This window comes from Colletes gigas, unplaced genomic scaffold (assembly GCF_013123115.1).
Source record: "Colletes gigas isolate AHSC1104 unplaced genomic scaffold, ASM1312311v1 Colletes_gigas_Sc00009, whole genome shotgun sequence".
NCBI lineage: Eukaryota > Metazoa > Arthropoda > Insecta > Hymenoptera > Colletidae > Colletes > Colletes gigas.
In genome coordinates this window covers 7,537,212-7,553,961 of record NW_025106638.1, presented here as the reverse complement: position 1 = coordinate 7,553,961, position 16,750 = coordinate 7,537,212, and the positions used below count along the sequence as shown (strand labels likewise).

Sequence of the window (16,750 nt, the reverse complement as noted above, 5' to 3'; positions counted from 1 at the left end):
TACATACATTAAGGATGCATAAATTAGTATGCATTACGGTGGAAAATAAAAATATAAGTAAGTATCATGTCTTACGATTTTTTAAATCGTACATGATGTACATGTATTTTTTTTTCTTTTTTTTTTCTTTTTTTTTAGAGAGAGAGAGAGAGAGAGAGAGAGAATCGAGTCCGCCGTGATGTTATATATACATATGTACGTGTATATGTGAAGTATGCCTCCAATATTGGTTATCTAATTATAGAAACGCTTAAGAGATTGGAAGATTATCGGTAGGTCAATGCGTTGCAATATAATGATTTTATAAGTGAACTCGGCAATTCCTTTTTATACAAGACGGCTAATGCTCATCGTTAACACTTTGATGGTCACACATTTCAAACGATGATTGTTGCCTGCCGCAAACTATTTTTTGCGATAGACTCAATCTGATGAAAGCTTTTTAACCATTTTTCAACATGAAGCTTCTAAATTCAACATTTTATAAATATTCAAATATTAGCTCTACATAGTTTTATCATCGAGTAAACATACAAATACCATTTTATCTTCATATATTTTTTTATCCACAGAAACTTTCATTAAAAATTATTTTTGAATTATGAATTTATGAAAATTGAAATTGCCGGTTAACTTGTTTGAATTTAGCTCGATTAATTGTCAACTGCTTTTGTACAGCAGCTTTGAGACAGCTTTCTATACTGACATTGTGGACTAAAGCGAGCACACGAGGATGCTATGAATATTATTATAAGGAATTATAAATATAGGCGTAACATCACGAGTAAACGAGATTAAACTTGAACCCGAACAACCATAAGTTAAATGATGACTGAAATAGTAAAATCACGTACACGCGACAACGGCCATCAAAGTGTTAAGAGCATTTTTATTGCAATGCGATTCCCGATTCTTTCTTAAATTAGTATACCAATACGTTAATTTTACGTAATGATATAATCAGAAAGTACGACCTATTATGCACAAACGAATCCGTTAGCTTTCATCATATAGAGGAGTACCGTCTCCGCTAAGAGACATACTCCGAGGACTAGAATTGGTGTGTGGCGTTCCTCGAGGAGATTTGTAAGACGGAGTTCGCACCGAAGTTCTGTTTCGCGGCGTTGTTCTTCCAACAGTTTCTTCGTAATTCCGTGGAGTTTTCCTAGACTCGTCATATCTTGGGGTCGAACCGCTAATAAAAGATTTACAAAAAAGAAAAGAAAAAAAAGAATAAAAGATTCAAATTTATGGATTAGTATACAGGGTGTTAAAAGGGAGGCTTCGTTAAAAAGTTATTAACAATTAAATTAAAAAATTTCAAATCGTTCTGGAAAAATTATATTCGGTTGCGGGGGTCAATTACAATCATTTTTGGTGAATAAACATACTCCCAAAATCCTGTGCATTTTCGAGAAAAAAATTCAGTACGGGTGGAACCTTAAACGTTAATAACTTTTTAACAAAGCCTCCATCAGCAAATTGGTATTCTTGATTTTCGTCGTATTTTGGCCTCTAGAATACCCCATTAAAATTTTTCCCATGGATGACCGAGCACCCTGTATATATCAAGGGGTTAAATATATTATTAGATAAAGAGATACTTACGATACTCGTGGGCCGCTTTTTAATCTCGCCCAGGCTTCTGCCGCTTTTTTCCAGTCCATGGGATCGCCAGGTGTCGACATAGGTGGTGTAGGTCTGTGCGAAGGAGTGGATCTATGGTGACCAGAAGTAACCGAAGGAGGAGGTGGATGAATGAAAGGACCCTGTTGGTGATTGGGCGTCTGTTGTCCGTATCTAGGAGTTGGTTGACCATGGTGTGGGGTATGGTGGGGTGTTTGGTACGGTGTCATGAAAGGTGTTTGACCAGATGGCGTGTAGGGTGTATTCGGGTAAGTGTGTACTCCGCCATAACCGGCTGCACTTGCAGTTCCAGGAGTATGCGGTGGATAGTGATGTGGGGTTTGATTTGCTACTTGCGACAAAGAGTGTAACATGTGATGAGGGAGATTTTGTGCCACCCTTTGTATCGCTTCTTGGTTCATTCCTGCAATATCGTGTTCAGATCGTTAGTACCTGGTTATTAACATAAGAGTTAACGTGCGTGAATCTAATAAATTTGAAACATTTACCGCTCACTGCTCCTGGTGTTGTATGGTATGGCGTTCTGGATGTCATAGCGCCACGCGGAGTACTGGGAGTAGACTGTCCGGGCACCGGATCCCGAAAGTGTTCTTTAAACCAGCGGAACAGATCGTTCACTCTGCCGAACATTTGTCCCCTGAATCGAAATCCCTCCGGGGACACTGTCACGTACTCGTGACGGCATCGAGTTCGTGGAAGATAAGACAGAAGAAATTTTCCGGGATAATTCTGAAACGCGCGAAAGCCTGTCTTAAATGTCTCAACCGTGACAGAATTCATCGATAGATGAAAGACGGTAGATCGATACAGACCTTCGCGGCGGATATTATGTACGGAATCCCTCCAGGATTTTCTTTCTTTTGTTCCTTCAATATTTCCTCCGCTTTATCTTTGATACCTTCTACGTTTGGCTTATAATATTTGAAATCCAACAGTTCCGAAGCATACGCGGCCATCGGATTTACGTGTCTCGCTATAATTTCATCCAAATCCTCGAATTCCTCATTCCCGATCCATAGACTCTGTCCCAAAGAGAACGCGTTTTCCTTTCCTTCTTCTCTCACGTCGATGTGTTGGTAAATATCGTCGGTTACTTTCCACGTGACTGTCAAGTGGTCCGCGCCCTTGCTGCTTGGCCTAACTATCGCCTCTCCTTGTTTCATAGTTTGCATCAACTTCTCAGCCTCCGCGAAACTGATATTGTGAAACGACGGATGAACGATCACCCGTTTAACGTACGTCTGTCGTTGTTTGGCCTTCTTTGCGTCTTCTTCGATTTTTAAGTCCTTCTGCTCTGCCTCCGTGTCGTAAAAAGGATCTCTTTGCGGTCTGCAAACAAGGATTTTTCAAATATCGACTATACCGCTTCTTATCTATTAGGCGTAGTAGAGAGTTCTGTGCTTTTTATTTTACGCGGGAGTTACAATTTAAATTAACGATGCAACGTAAATTCAAGAGAAACTTGTGCGGAGCACACGAGCTCACTCTAAATAACAAAAATCGGCCATCAGACGGATGTCTGTCTTTGATGATTGGACACTGTAAGGAAGATTTTTTGCAAAAAATCATCACAGGAGAGGACAAATGGATCCTTTACTATGATCCTAACTCCTGAAAACCACGGGTAGATCCTAGCCAACCAACAGAAAAAAAATGTTGATAAGTGTGTTTTATCGCGAGCTACACAGATCAGAACAAAAAATTTGCTAGAATTGAAATCAAAAAAGTCTTGGAGAATTCTGTTGTTACTCATAAGGTTATTCTTGTTTTATAGAGCGATCTGTGCAAGTTTTCATCCTGTTTTGGTGCGTTATATCTGAGCAAGTCAGGATTTTACATTAGTCACATTAATCATGCGCTTTATAATCGTACATTTGCTAGGATGATAGTAGTAAGATTTTAAATAGAAACACACCAGGAATACCTTACGAAAGAAGCATTATAACATTTTTTTTTTTTTTTTGTAAGAATGCTACTTGATTTGCATTAAAAAAATGTGTCCTGTCCGCTGATAATTTTGAAGCGTACCGTGCATATCTGTAATGAAATTGATAGGTCTGTTAATATGCTTCTAGGATTTAATTATTATTTAAAAAATATGAATCACTGATGTTACCTTATCATGTTATTATAAATTTATATCTTGATGTTATGCTATTACTTTTCATAGCTTGCATACGATGTCGAAAGTTCCAAAACTGTCCCATTTAATTCTCTGACATATGTTCACATTATTTCTAAACATGTTATCGATTTATATTTATTAAATGTATGCTTCGCAATATTCACAATTTAAGCATATACTTGAACGTGATATTAGATTTGTTTTAAATGTTCTTTTAGGTACTATTCTAGCATATGCACAGCTTATAATGCACCTGAATAATGTAAAAAAATATGTAAATAACATACATGTAAATAAAACTACAGTCTTTAAAACATGTTTAAAATAAAAGAGACTTGTATGAAAGTCATCCAACAGAATTCGAACGCTCGCTTAAAATAATACATAATTAGATACTATCGGACCTCCGGACTACAGTTTGTAAAACACTGTTCTGAACTATTAAACGTCTACATTTAAAACCATACGAGGGGCTGATAATCATAGTAGAGTGAGTAACAAAAAAAAAATGAAAACTGAGCTATATCATGAATTCACAACATGTCTGCATTCTTTGTTTAGCGTACAAAAGATACAAGATACTAGATACTAGAAAACCGAAAAAAGTAAAGACACATACAAAAGAAGCTAAGTCTCCCTATGTATTAACATAAAGCATGATTTTATGGAAAAATTCATTCAAATATCGACGGATCATTCGGGGAACTCCCCTTTAAATAAACAGATAAAAAGGAAGATAATTATGTACCATACTGACGACCTCGCCCATTTCAACGACCTTAGAGAGGATTACTACAAATCCATTGAAATCGACATCGTTGTCGGTATGGTGCGTAATTATCAAAAATGATATTTTAAAAAACGCACCTCCATTCGTGATTCTTGTCCGCGAGGTCACTGCTCTTGCTCGTGCATTCGACGCTGAATCGTTCCACCTCGATTTTAATTATTCGACAATGTATTATTTGCCCGATGCTCACCCTCTCTTCAGGATTCGCGACGTGTCTGTCGGATAAATTCTTTATGTGGATGTAACCCGATATTCCGTTGTCTAACCTCAATCGGACGCCGGTAGCTTTTCCTGGACAAGCTCCAGCGTCGAAATGATTCCATACTTCGGAGAGCTCGGGGAAGTCGTTTTTCAAACAAAATGGACACTGCCACAGACCCGTTTCGTCGTTTCTCACCGGATTCGCTTGATCCAACTGATCGCCTTGAGGTTTTCTGTGACTGATTCCCACCACCGTTGCCAACACCAATTTGCCCACGTAAAATGTCTCCGGTGTTTCCTTCGTCAGAATATCAAACAATCTTTCCGCGCTGAGCGATTGATACGGTACTCGTAAATCTTTGTATCTGCTGTTCAATTCTGCCCTGATATCGTACAACGTGACGCACTTATTCCCGAAACCTTGTCTTTCGAGCTCCTCCGCGAACGCGTCCAAATCCAGATCCTTCAACCTTTCGGGCGACTCTAGGATCTCTTCGAGGGCACCGGCGGGATTCGCGTCTTCGTCGTCGTACTCCAACGCATCCACAGCCATTTTCCTAGCCCATTCGTACGTCTCCGGATGTACCCTAGACCCGTCCAGCACTTCCACGTACGCCTCGGTACTGTCACCCAGACTGTTGGTATCTATCTTAATAAATCCCGCGCAATTGATGAAGACCTTGGGCCCCATGTGACAGGCAGTCACCAGCTGCGTCCTGTTCTCTAACCTCTGATTCGTTTGTTTCAGCATCTTGATCAGGGCCTGGCCCTTTCGAGGACCCAACCCGCATACGAATTGCACCAAATTTCCACAATAGGCCTGCTGCACCGCCTTATTGACATCGACGCCGACTTCGTTCACGCGATTTACAAATTCTAAATACAAGTTCTCGAGGAGTTCGTCCTTCGGTAGATGATCCTGTAAGCTGTGGTACTTGAGGCACAGAATCTCCTCGTCCGCGGTGCACAGCTGGGAAAACTCCACCAACGGGTCTTGCATTCTCCTAGCCAGCGAAATGGCTTGTCGCAGCAATTCCGGGTAATCACGGAATTCGGACACGCCCTTGTTACTGTTCGAGTAGATCTTGGCAAGGTCGTTGTCGCAAATCTCCACTTGTATGGATGGGAATTGCTCTTCATCTACGAGGTTCGCGATACACTCTTTGATGTCAGCCGCGATCATCATCGCCTCTCTAGATTCACCGCTTATCGCCACAACGTGCGGCTTCTTGGTGGCTATGAAGTTCCGCAACGCCAACAAATCGGCTTCCTTCATTGTCTTCTCGTCCTCGCGGTAGCTGTTCTTGCGTTTCATTAGGTGCGGTAATCTCAAGTAATCCGTGCATTCCCCGTCAGGAGCGATCAGACAGGTGAACGCGGCCTGAGAGTAATCGGGAACGTAAGCCAAGCCCATCACGCGAAGCCCCTTGGTGGTATCCCATTCCTCGTCTTCCTCTTCCGGGAACTCGCACGTGTAAGGAGCGACCTTGATCCAATTGTACATCTTACGGCAACAAGCTTTCATCACACATTCCTTGGCCTCCGCGATAAGGTTCGTTCTCAGCTCTTTCTTCAGACTCGGTATAACCAAACGCGTCAACGCCATTTCGACGCTTCCGACTCTCAAGGTGTTCCAGTCTTGAACATTCTTGCTGAACTCGTCCCGATAGTAGAGCTGCTTCATTTCGTCGACGTAATTGTTGCTGGTGTTCCCCTCGATGCTGTCGCTCATCGTGATCGTGATCAATTTATCTTCCTCGGCCGTGATCAGGTTCAAGAATTGATCGCCAACGAGATCGCGCACGGGTTTATCCTTCAGGTATTTCATACCGTAAATCGGATGATTCTCGTCTATCTCCTTGATTCCCTTTCTCGTAGGTTTGATCGATATCTTCGCCCTCTCCATGTACATTTCTCTCACGCATTTTCTCACCAAAGGTTCGCGCGCTAACTGTATAGCTACCATCAATTGAGAAGCTTTCACCACTTCTTCCGGCGTACCGAGTATCTGGCTGCAATATTCGTTGGCGATGGTCAAAGGTTCAGTGGGCTCTTGATCTACTTCATGGCGCTGATAATTGTCGCGCAAATTTTCGGCAAAGTGCTCCGGGGTGAGACCGAATTTCTTCGCAAGACTGTCGAGGCCCGCTCGCTTGCAGATAGAATACGGACCAGTTCGTATCGCTTGTTTCAACGTTTCGTCCGGTTCCTCTTCCTCCACCACTTCCACCTCTTCTTCCGGCGGAGGATCCTCGCCGTTCTCTTCGGCTTCCGCGATCTGTTGCTTTCGTTTCTGAATCTTAGCCTCCCGACGCTGTTCTTTTTCCTTGAGCCGCACGGCCTCCTGCATCGCTGGTATCTCGTGACTATAGTACAGCATAAAATGATGATAAACGTCATTCAATTCTTCGCTGGTCTGCACGTTCTTAAGTCGTTCTATATCATCATCCTTGATTACTCGCACGCTTTCCGGCAAAGGGGCGTCTGGGTTCTTCATAATTTCATCCAGCTGATAATTTCTCATTTTATCGAACAATTTTAACAAATTTTCTTTCCTCTGACGAAGCTGACACCATTTCGCGTCAAATTTGTACACCTTCCAGAGATCGTTGATGTTCAACTCCGGTAGAACGTATTCCTTTCTGTAAAACGATATAAACGGTACCTCGAAATGTTGGTTTCGCATAAAGTCTAAAGCCTTTTTAATTTTGCCGATCGTCTGAGGTCCTTTCCGGGCCCTTTCTTTGGCCTCCGCGTTCAAATGAGCGTCTTGAATTGAAATAGTTGATCGGCAGAATGCTTGTTTATAAATCCATTCTGCCTCAAGATCCAGCTCGTCGGAACCCTCTAAGACTGGAGTAACGGGAACCGTTCGAAGCTGCATTCTCTCTGGTATATCCGTGTTACGTACTTCGATATCCATATCGGTGAAATGACCACGCTTCAATTCGCTGGGCTCGTAAATTTCAAATATACTTTTTCTCGTGGTTTTCTTCTTCAACTGTTTCTTCGGTCTTCTCGGCCTTTCAGCATCCTCTTCATCCATATACTCGTCCTCCTCGTCTTCCTCCTCGTCTTCCTCGTAGTCTTCTTCGCCGTATTTACCAAATTCATCGTAATCGAAATCGACGCCGAAAATGTCTTGGGCTTCCTGTAAAGCCGCGTCGGAGAATATCGGCCTTTTCTTTTTACGTTTCTCAGCGATCGGTCTACCATCGTCGTCAACGATAAAATCATCCGCGTCCGTGTACTCCCCTTCGCTTCCCTCCTCATCGAACGTCTCCATTTCAGGCCTGTGGCTACGTTCGCTTCTCCTTTCATCTTCCTGATAAATAACAAAGATAGAAAACATTGGGAAAAGTTAAAGAAATATTTTAATGATTTTCGTTCGCAACCACCATACGTACCATACTAATTTCTCTTTCCTGATATAGAGTACGAAAACAATCACAAACATTAAGCGTGTTATACAAAATAATAGAAATTCTACGAAAACCAGAAAACAGTAAAATTAAATTTTAAATTATATATATATATCAAACAGGTGGCTTACATCTCCAGATCCTTCAAAAAGTTCATTCGCGATGGCATCTCTATCATCGTCGACCTCTTTCTCCTGTTCCTCCTCCGATTCCTCATCTTGAATCCTGCGGAGGCGTTTGAAACGTTTCTAAAGTAAAGGTTCTTGTCACTATGTTTGTACAATTTGTTGTTCTTCTAAAAAACAAATTAATTACTATATACCCTCTCGACTTTGACACCTAAATTTTCTTCTATTAGATCATAATCTTCATCTTCTAGACGATCGTCAAAATCTTCGTCATCGCTCTTTTTACGTTTTTTAGAACCACCAGAACCATCGCTATCTTCCCCTTCGCTTTCTTCTATAGGATTGTCGTCTATAAGATCTTTGAGTTCTTCGCGCAACCGATCTTCATCGTCTGTAAACAACCAACAAACATGCATTTTAATTGATCAACAATTCCTATGCAGACAAGTTGCAATATTTCAAAGTAAAAAAATTTCCACAAATAATTACAACACAAAATTGAAATGTATTTAATTTTTTCTCACCATCCTCCTCTTCCTCCTCGCTTTCTTCCACAGCTTTTAACTTTTTCAGTTTCTTTTTTTCATTATCGTTTAACTCTTCTTCTTCCTAAAATATAACGGCAATACATCGATCAGTGACATAAGTTATTGACTAGGCGAGAAACAGTAGAAAGAAATAGCGTAGATGCGATTTAAAATTCTACGATATAAATACCTCGCTTTCCTCCGCTTCCGAATCTAGGAAATCAGCCATTTTTTCGGCGACTAATTTTCCTCGGAAACGTCGAATTTATGCCGTACAGAATAACATAAAAGTTCGGGTTCGTGCCAGGTCGAGCACTCCACATTAACACTTGTTCCAGCTGTATGTATGCATGTATACGTGTACCAAGTGTCTGTACCGATAGAGGCAGTGATGCCAGAAAAGCACCGTCGGGTGCACACTCACACATGCTAGATACGCGTACGTGAGCTCGTGGAGTTTCGGAAAGACGACAAAGGCAAACTGACGCATGCCCTCTTTCTCGATTCTCCGAAGCTGCCCGAAGTAATTTCGGACCGCTTCGTGGGAGTCGAGAGAGAAAGGCTCACATTTGCCCTCTCGCTCTTAACAACGGAAATCCGACCTCCCGTCAACGGCATATGATTTGGATTCTCGAGCCGAGATTCTCGACTGCCCAGGCATTTTTACTTTCCGACCTATGTAGGCGCACATAAGCAAAGTACCCATAATGAAAAAAAAATTTTGTAAAATTTATTTTACGGAAATACACGTTTTAAGACCTCCTGATCATATTTTAATTATTGAAAAAAAAGAAATTTTTTTTTATTCCCATGTATGAGCACACATGTATATTATTATTACGATTGAGTATAAATAGCTAAATGAATTTAAATGAAACTTTACATTTAAGTTTGATGTTCTCATTTCAAAGTCCGGTTAGACTTTGACTATAATCAGTCCATTATTGCACAATGCATTTCTTTTTTTTCAATAATTAAAATATGATCAGGAGGTCTTAAAACGTGTATTTCCGTAAAATAAATTTTACAAAATTTTTTTTTCATTATGGATACTTTGCTTATGTGCGCCTACATAGGTCGGAAAGTAAAAATGCCTGGGCAGTCGAGAATCTCGGCTCGAGAATCCAAATCATATACCGTTGACGGGAGGTCGGACAAAAATAGATATATAAATATTTTAAAAGATTATCTACATGTACGGTTATCTTCATTTTTCAATTAGTAATAAAAATATTCGGAAAACCATTGACGACATTTTATTGCCACGTGAAAACGCGCCTCAAGTTATTTAAACCAAGCTACCAAGCTATTGTTACGTCCCGAGATAGCGGTTTAGGGAGAAAGGACAGTGGGTTGGTGCCCGTGGAGCGCTGACCGCTCTGCTCGGCGAGGCGCGCAAAAATCAAACTACTATTGATTGCTCGAAAAAGATTGGTAAAAGTTTATTCGTCTTAAGCTTGATTTTAGATACAATTCTGTTGACTCTCAAAATCGATCTGCTCCTCCGCGGAAATCTTCTCGTCGTCCTCGGTGTCCATCCCTTCTCCGGAATATTCCTTGATCCTCCCTCTGGATTGTCCTGGTCCAATCGGGGTTCGTGCCTTGCTCCCTCCATCCGGATCGTCTTCGATCGATGATCCACCCCCGAGCCGAGTGGAGGTGGAGGTTTCGCGGCCATGTTGGAGCGGCGCGCGTGAGAGAGAGCGTGGGAGTCGAGAGAGAAAATGAGGCTAGCGGCCTAAGCAACCCTTAAGAAAATTTATGACCCTTATGAGAGTAAACGAAACTCGAAGCGAAGTGTCGCGAGGCCCTGCTGCGTGTCAAGACCATTGAAACTCTTATCGGAAATAGCTAATCGGTCACGGTCCGTAATAACTAAACAATAAACTAAAGGAACGATGGAACCTCGAAATCGACGAGGCCTTTAGAAAATAAACTAAGTATCTGAAAAGAAGTGCCTTCCTTTCTCTCTACCTTCCCCAGCTTGATCGCCCACGTTGAAAAATATACAATCGTATTGTTTATTACAATACGCTGGTCCGTTTGAAATTCGTTCTTAACTAAAACGCAGTTACATGACTCTGCACTCGACGGTGAATAATCGGGTTACAATTAATTCCCGTTGTGGCGCTATGTGCATTAAACCTACGTTCACGTGATAACGTAACACTATCAAATCAATTATATCGTTCATGTTCCGGCAGTGTGGCCAGATCTGGCATAATTGAGTGCATCGAAATCGACAACAGTGACGACGAACTTCCTTAGCGTCTAACGGAATGGTGGGGATAGCAGGCATACACTACCGCACGAGCCACGTGTACGTGAGCTCGGCACTTCGCACAACTTCGGCAAATCGATAAAGAACGCTAGTGTGAGCCTTTCCTTCTTGCTCTTGTAAAAGAGAAACAGCTGAAATACGACCTCGCGATAATCGGCATACGATTCCAAGTCTCGACTGCCCCAGCATTTTTACTTTCCGACCTATATGTAAGGTATAAGGATAAAGTATCATAATGAAAAAAAATTTTGAAATTTTTTTTTAGCGGAAATACACGTTTTAGGACCCCCTGATCATATTGTGACTATTGAAAAAAAACGATATTTTTTTTTGTTCCTATGCTATTAACATGAATGCATTAAACGACTAAGTGAATTTCAATAACGAAAAAAATATTTCGAAATTTTTTTTTAGCGGAAATACACGTTTTAGGACCCCCTCATCATATTGTGACTACTACAAAAAAACATATTTTTTTTTTGTTCCTATGCTATTGACATGATTGCGTCTAAACGGCTGAATGAATTTCAATGAAACTTAACATTTAAGTTTTATGTTCTCGTTTTAAGGTCTCATTATATTTTAAGCGTGATCAGTTCCCATATAATGATGATTATACGTCTGTAGTTTTATAATTATTTCGATACATATACATCATTTGTAACAAATTTTTAAAGCGATTTATATAAATCTTAAGAAGGATTAAGATCAAATATACTTTTCTCCTATCTTTCCTAGACAGGAAAAATTAAACGAAATCTTATGCCTTGCATACCTACCTAAACCACATAAAAAACGTATTCCACAAATATTTTAGAATAATGTTGTTCAAAGCAGTCTTACTCGTAAAGGGTTAATTAAGGGTTAATTAAAATGAAAAACCACTCTTAGCCAGTACCGTGCACGCTACAGAAATAGATTACTACTGACTTTTCCCACTATGTTTTTTAATAACCGTATCAAATTGTTACACACAATCAAATGTTATATATTTGACTTAACTTTACATAACAAAATAATTGTAACGATAAGTAAAACAATAACGTGCACGCTACCGTTCAATGGAAACCACGGGAAGGTGGTGGTCACTTCCATCAGGAGGGAAATGTAAAAAATTGTTATTTCTTTGTAACATTATCACATGCCATATACATATTTGATCTTAATCCTTCTTAAGATTTATATAAATCGCTTTAAAAATTTGTTACAAATGATGTATATGTATCGAAATAATTATAAAACTAAAAACGTATAATCATCATTATATGGGAGCTGATCACGCTCAAAATCTAATGAGACCTTGAAACGAGAACATAAAACTTAAATGTTAAGTTTCATTGAAATTCGTTCAGCCGTTTAGATGCAATCATGTCAATAGCATAGGAACAAAAAAAAAATATGTTTTTTTGTAGTAGTCACAATATGATGAGGGGGTCCTAAAACGTGTATTTCCGCTAAAAAAAAATTTCGAAATATTTTTTCCATTATGATACTTTATAAATTTCCTTATACCTTACATAGGTCGGAAAGTAAAAATGCTGGGACAGCCGAAGCTTGGAATCGTATGCCACTTATCGCGAGGTCGTATTTCAGTTGTTTTGTCTTTTACAAGAGCAAGAAGGAAAGGCTCACACTAACGTTCTTTATCGATTTCCCGAAGTTGTGCGCAAGCGCCGAGCTCACGTACACGTGGCTCGTGCGGTAGTATATGCCTGCTATCCCCACCAAACCATTAGACGCTAAGGAAGTTCGTCGTCACTGTTGTCGATTTCGATGCACTCAATTATGCCAGATCTGGCCACACTGCATGTTCGTGCCATTGGCCGTTTGTTTGAATTTGAAAAGTTCAGTTAGGATATTCTTCACAAGTAGGATAAGCGAAACGTACATATTATAGAAACCCAATATTTTTCCATATTCTATGTATGCGAATGTGATTACGTGAAATCAAAAGAAATTAATAAAATTTACAGGATTTTGGATGGATAAAAGTTTCAGCCGATGGCGTGATTCGCCTCTTGCGAGTAAGAAGTCCTTTGTCATTTCTGATAGTGACGAGGAAATCGACGCAAATGTTGGGATAGAAAAAATCTACGTGGCTGAGAGCAGCGAGAGTAGCACTGCCGCTTCTAGAAGTACAACACCAGAAAAGTAAGGAAATCTGATCCTAAGTACTGTTTACGCGCTTTCAGTTTTAGTTTAGTTTCCTTTGTAACTATTTTTTAATGTTTAGGTGGCAATTGAATAAGAAACCATCAATAAACGAGATCGAACGTAGAGTTAAAAAGTATATTCCTCATTATTCTGATGATGACGAGGACAGCAACAATGAGGTCTATAATCTTGAATCATCCAACAATAAGGATGGAAACTATATGGACTACAGCAATACAAGCGGTATTGTATTTTTTTTTAAATGTAATAAATATTTTGAATGAATATTATGGTATATTATTTGGCAGATGACAGCGACGATGTTGTTGTGCGTAGTAAGAAAACAAAGAAGAAAAACAGATTTCATGATTCTACTATAGAAAGTATGAACAAAATTGTGTTGGATGACAAGTCTTCTGACAGCAGCATATTAGAAGAACATGGTGCTGCATCTACAAGCATACAGTCAAGGAAAAACGAAAGATTTAAAGAAGAAAGAAAAGATCAACAGGATATGTATTCAACTAGTTTGTATTTCAATATTTTTTTTTTCCAAAATGGAGCTTCCTGTAATCAATTTACCAGACTAACGTTAAGTTAACCTGCAGATTGTATCATAGATGGCGAAGATAGTTCAGAACCTGAAATTGTAATGATTACTGAGGAAAAAGAAATTGATGTTGATAATACAGATTCGCAGCTTGTAGAAAAAGAAGTACTCCTTTGTAAAATGGATCACTTAAAGAACGAGCTGAGTAAAACACAGGTAAATTTGCTACCTAATGCACAAGAACAAAAACTAAAGGGTGCTCTTTGTTAGAACAGTTATTTGAATATGCTTTTGTTTGTTTTCAGCTGTTACTCAAGGCTGGTAATATCGATTTATTACCAGACAAAGGTGAAAAGTTGCGCGAGAGAATCGCATTGCAACAAGAAGAAATAGAAAAGATTGCAGCGAAATTGGAAAATACATCTTTAGCACAATCCATTAAGACAGAATTGTATTCCTACAAACAGGATACGTTATTTACCAAAAAAGAACTCGATACTAAGGACGAACTATATTCTATCCAGTTAGATTCTGATTGCGATGTACATTATATACCGCCATCATTGGAGCAGAAAGAACTTGGCACGAAAGCTCAAGCTACGTTGAACAAAGAATTAGCTTTAACAGTTGATAGACTGCAGGATTTACACGGTTCCCTCCTAGCTAGACCATCCGAAGAGGAGAGAGCAAGTGATCCACAGGGCTTGAAAGTAAAGTTAATGCCGCATCAACAACACGCGTTGGCATGGCTGATGTGGAGAGAACAACAGAGACCTCCCGGCGGGATTCTCGCTGATGATATGGGTTTGGGTAAAACTTTAACGATGATATCTTTAATCATAGCTGCGAAGAAAGCGAAAGTTGTCGCAGAAAGTAGCGACGATGAATGGCTGGATCAGAAAACAACGTTGCGACATAAGGGTGGAACGCTCGTGGTTTGTCCAGCGTCTCTGTTATCGCAGTGGGAAAATGAAATACGCAACAGATGTAGGCGAAGTCTGCTTTCCATCGAAGTTTACCATGGTACTAATCGAGAACATGTGCCAAAGAAATTAGCAAGAAACGACGTGGTCATCACAACGTACAACATATTAAATCGTGAATTTAAATCCATGTCCACGTCGTACAAAATTCACTGGGAACGCGTGATACTCGACGAGGCGCATGTGATTCGAAATCACAAAAGCCAGGCATCCGAGGCCATATGCGGTCTCGTAGCGAATAAACGGTGGGCTCTTACCGGTACACCTATTCAAAATAAGGAATTAGATTTGTACTCGATTTTGAAGTTCCTTAAATGTACACCTTTTGATGATCTACGGGTATGGAAGCGTTGGGTGGACAACAAAAACGCAGCTGGTCGTCAAAGATTGACAACCGTAATGAACACACTGATGTTACGTAGGACAAAACAGGAACTTCAAGATAAGGGCGAACTGGAAAGTTTGCCCGATAAAACTGTAGAAGAAGTGTCTGTCACGCTCGATTCGCAGGAGCAGTTGGTGTACGAAAAAGTGTTAATTTATTCTCGAACGTTGTTCGCTCAATTCTTGTCACAGAGAGCGGAAAAAGATCATATGAGGGATTTAGCTACCGGCATATACGATCAACCAACTTTCCTCTCGAATCCAAGTATGTGTATCCATAGAAACGTACAGTCGCGCACGGATGAATTTTACTATGTCTACATAGTATTAATCTTTCGTTATTACTTTTTTCAGACAAGAATACTCGATTCACAAAGGCGCAGAATAAATTATTGTCGTTGCACGCTGACGTTAAAGCGTACGAAATTTTGGGTCTCTTATTGAGATTGCGTCAAGTTTGCGTCCATCCTTCTCTTATCCACTCGATGCTGGATCAAGAAGACATGATGGCGAGTGGAATAATGGATACGGCAAATATGGATCCGAACATATTGTCAGAAATAAACAATATATCATTGCAAGAGTCTAACGATGTAGATGATAAGGAAATCGGTGTTGACCGCAGAGTAGCTACTACCGATTTACTTACGTCCAAGAATCCAGTCTTTAAAGTTGATCGTGTAAGTTCCAAGGTGAGTCATCAATGTCTATTTACTTTAAGAACATATAATAAATAAAACTTAAGTATATGACTAGCTCGACTAAACTTCAATTTAACCGGTGTTTTGTGCACAGATGAAAGCAGTAGTTTGCAAGGTCGAAGAAATTTTGAAGAATAACGATAAATTAATAATCGTTTCGCAATGGACATCGACGCTGAACATTATGGCGAAGTATTTGTCTTCGATGAAAGGTGCTACGTTTTGTATGTTCACGGGCAGCGTGGCCATCAAGGATCGACAGGTATTTCCTTTAAGTAAAGTTTTCGTTATTGCCAATTCCTTAGTAAAACACATTTCGATTGTTCAACTTATGTTTCTTCGTTCAGAAAAATGGTGTTTGGTACAACCTACTAGATACCGTGTAATTTATTTTCTATACATACTTGTAGGGTGTAATGGATTCGTTTAACTTTCCGGACAGAGACCCAAAAATATTATTACTTTCGCTTACTGCCGGGGGTGTTGGATTAAACTTGGTAGGTGCAAATCACTTATTGTTAATGGACATTCATTGGAATCCGCAATTGGAAGTGCAGGCACAAGATAGGATATATCGTTTCGGGCAAAACAAAGATGTTTTTATATACAAGTTAGTTGGATGTTTTTTTTTTTTTCATGATATTCGTTGTTCATGAGAATGTCGCGTTATTTGTGAAAAACATTTTTTAGGTTTATTTGTAAGGACACGATAGAAGAGCGTATCAAACTGTTACAAGAGAAAAAAATAAGCATAGCGCAAAATGTTCTGAGCGGCGACAAGAGCTCGGTCGCTTCGAAACTTTCGTTCGATGATATGAAATCTCTATTTGCTCTCTAAATAACAGAGTCATTTACGT

The 16,750-nt window shown here is 39.8% G+C and overlaps 2 protein-coding genes across 6 annotated transcripts; one reads left to right on the top strand and one right to left on the bottom strand.

The window, feature by feature from the left end:
- Positions 1-5: 5 nt before the first annotated feature.
- Positions 6-9,168, bottom strand: LOC122397333 (transcription elongation factor SPT6-like). Of its 3 annotated transcripts, XM_043396452.1 has the most exons (10): positions 9,031-9,168; positions 8,838-8,922; positions 8,508-8,704; positions 8,317-8,433; positions 8,171-8,188; positions 4,640-8,088; positions 2,460-2,976; positions 2,136-2,376; positions 1,609-2,050; positions 6-1,195 (listed from the first exon to the last, which is right to left on the bottom strand). In XM_043396452.1, exons 1-10 carry the CDS (start codon positions 9,067-9,069, stop codon positions 997-999), a joined length of 5,304 nt encoding a protein of 1,767 aa, XP_043252387.1. In that variant the 5' UTR covers positions 9,070-9,168; the 3' UTR covers positions 6-996. The 3 variants fall into 3 exon arrangements, with proteins under 3 accessions (XP_043252387.1, XP_043252389.1, XP_043252390.1); XM_043396454.1 differs by lacking the exon at positions 8,171-8,188; XM_043396455.1 differs by lacking the exons at positions 6-1,195; positions 1,609-2,050; positions 2,136-2,376; positions 2,460-2,976 and adding an exon at positions 3,796-4,025.
- Positions 9,169-13,004: 3,836 nt separating this feature from the next.
- On the top strand, positions 13,005-16,740 carry LOC122397523 (transcription termination factor 2). 3 transcript variants are annotated; one of them, XM_043396741.1, is made up of 9 exons: positions 13,005-13,272; positions 13,355-13,518; positions 13,656-13,802; positions 13,884-14,041; positions 14,131-15,457; positions 15,547-15,884; positions 15,988-16,155; positions 16,304-16,503; positions 16,584-16,740. In XM_043396741.1, the coding sequence occupies exons 1-9, from the start codon at positions 13,103-13,105 to the stop codon at positions 16,729-16,731; spliced, it is 2,820 nt and encodes a 939-aa protein (XP_043252676.1). In that variant the 5' UTR covers positions 13,005-13,102; the 3' UTR covers positions 16,732-16,740. The 3 variants fall into 3 exon arrangements, with proteins under 3 accessions (XP_043252676.1, XP_043252675.1, XP_043252674.1); XM_043396740.1 differs by having other exon boundaries at positions 13,584-13,802; positions 13,896-14,041; XM_043396739.1 differs by having other exon boundaries at positions 13,584-13,802.
- The last annotated feature ends 10 nt before the right edge of the window (positions 16,741-16,750 follow it).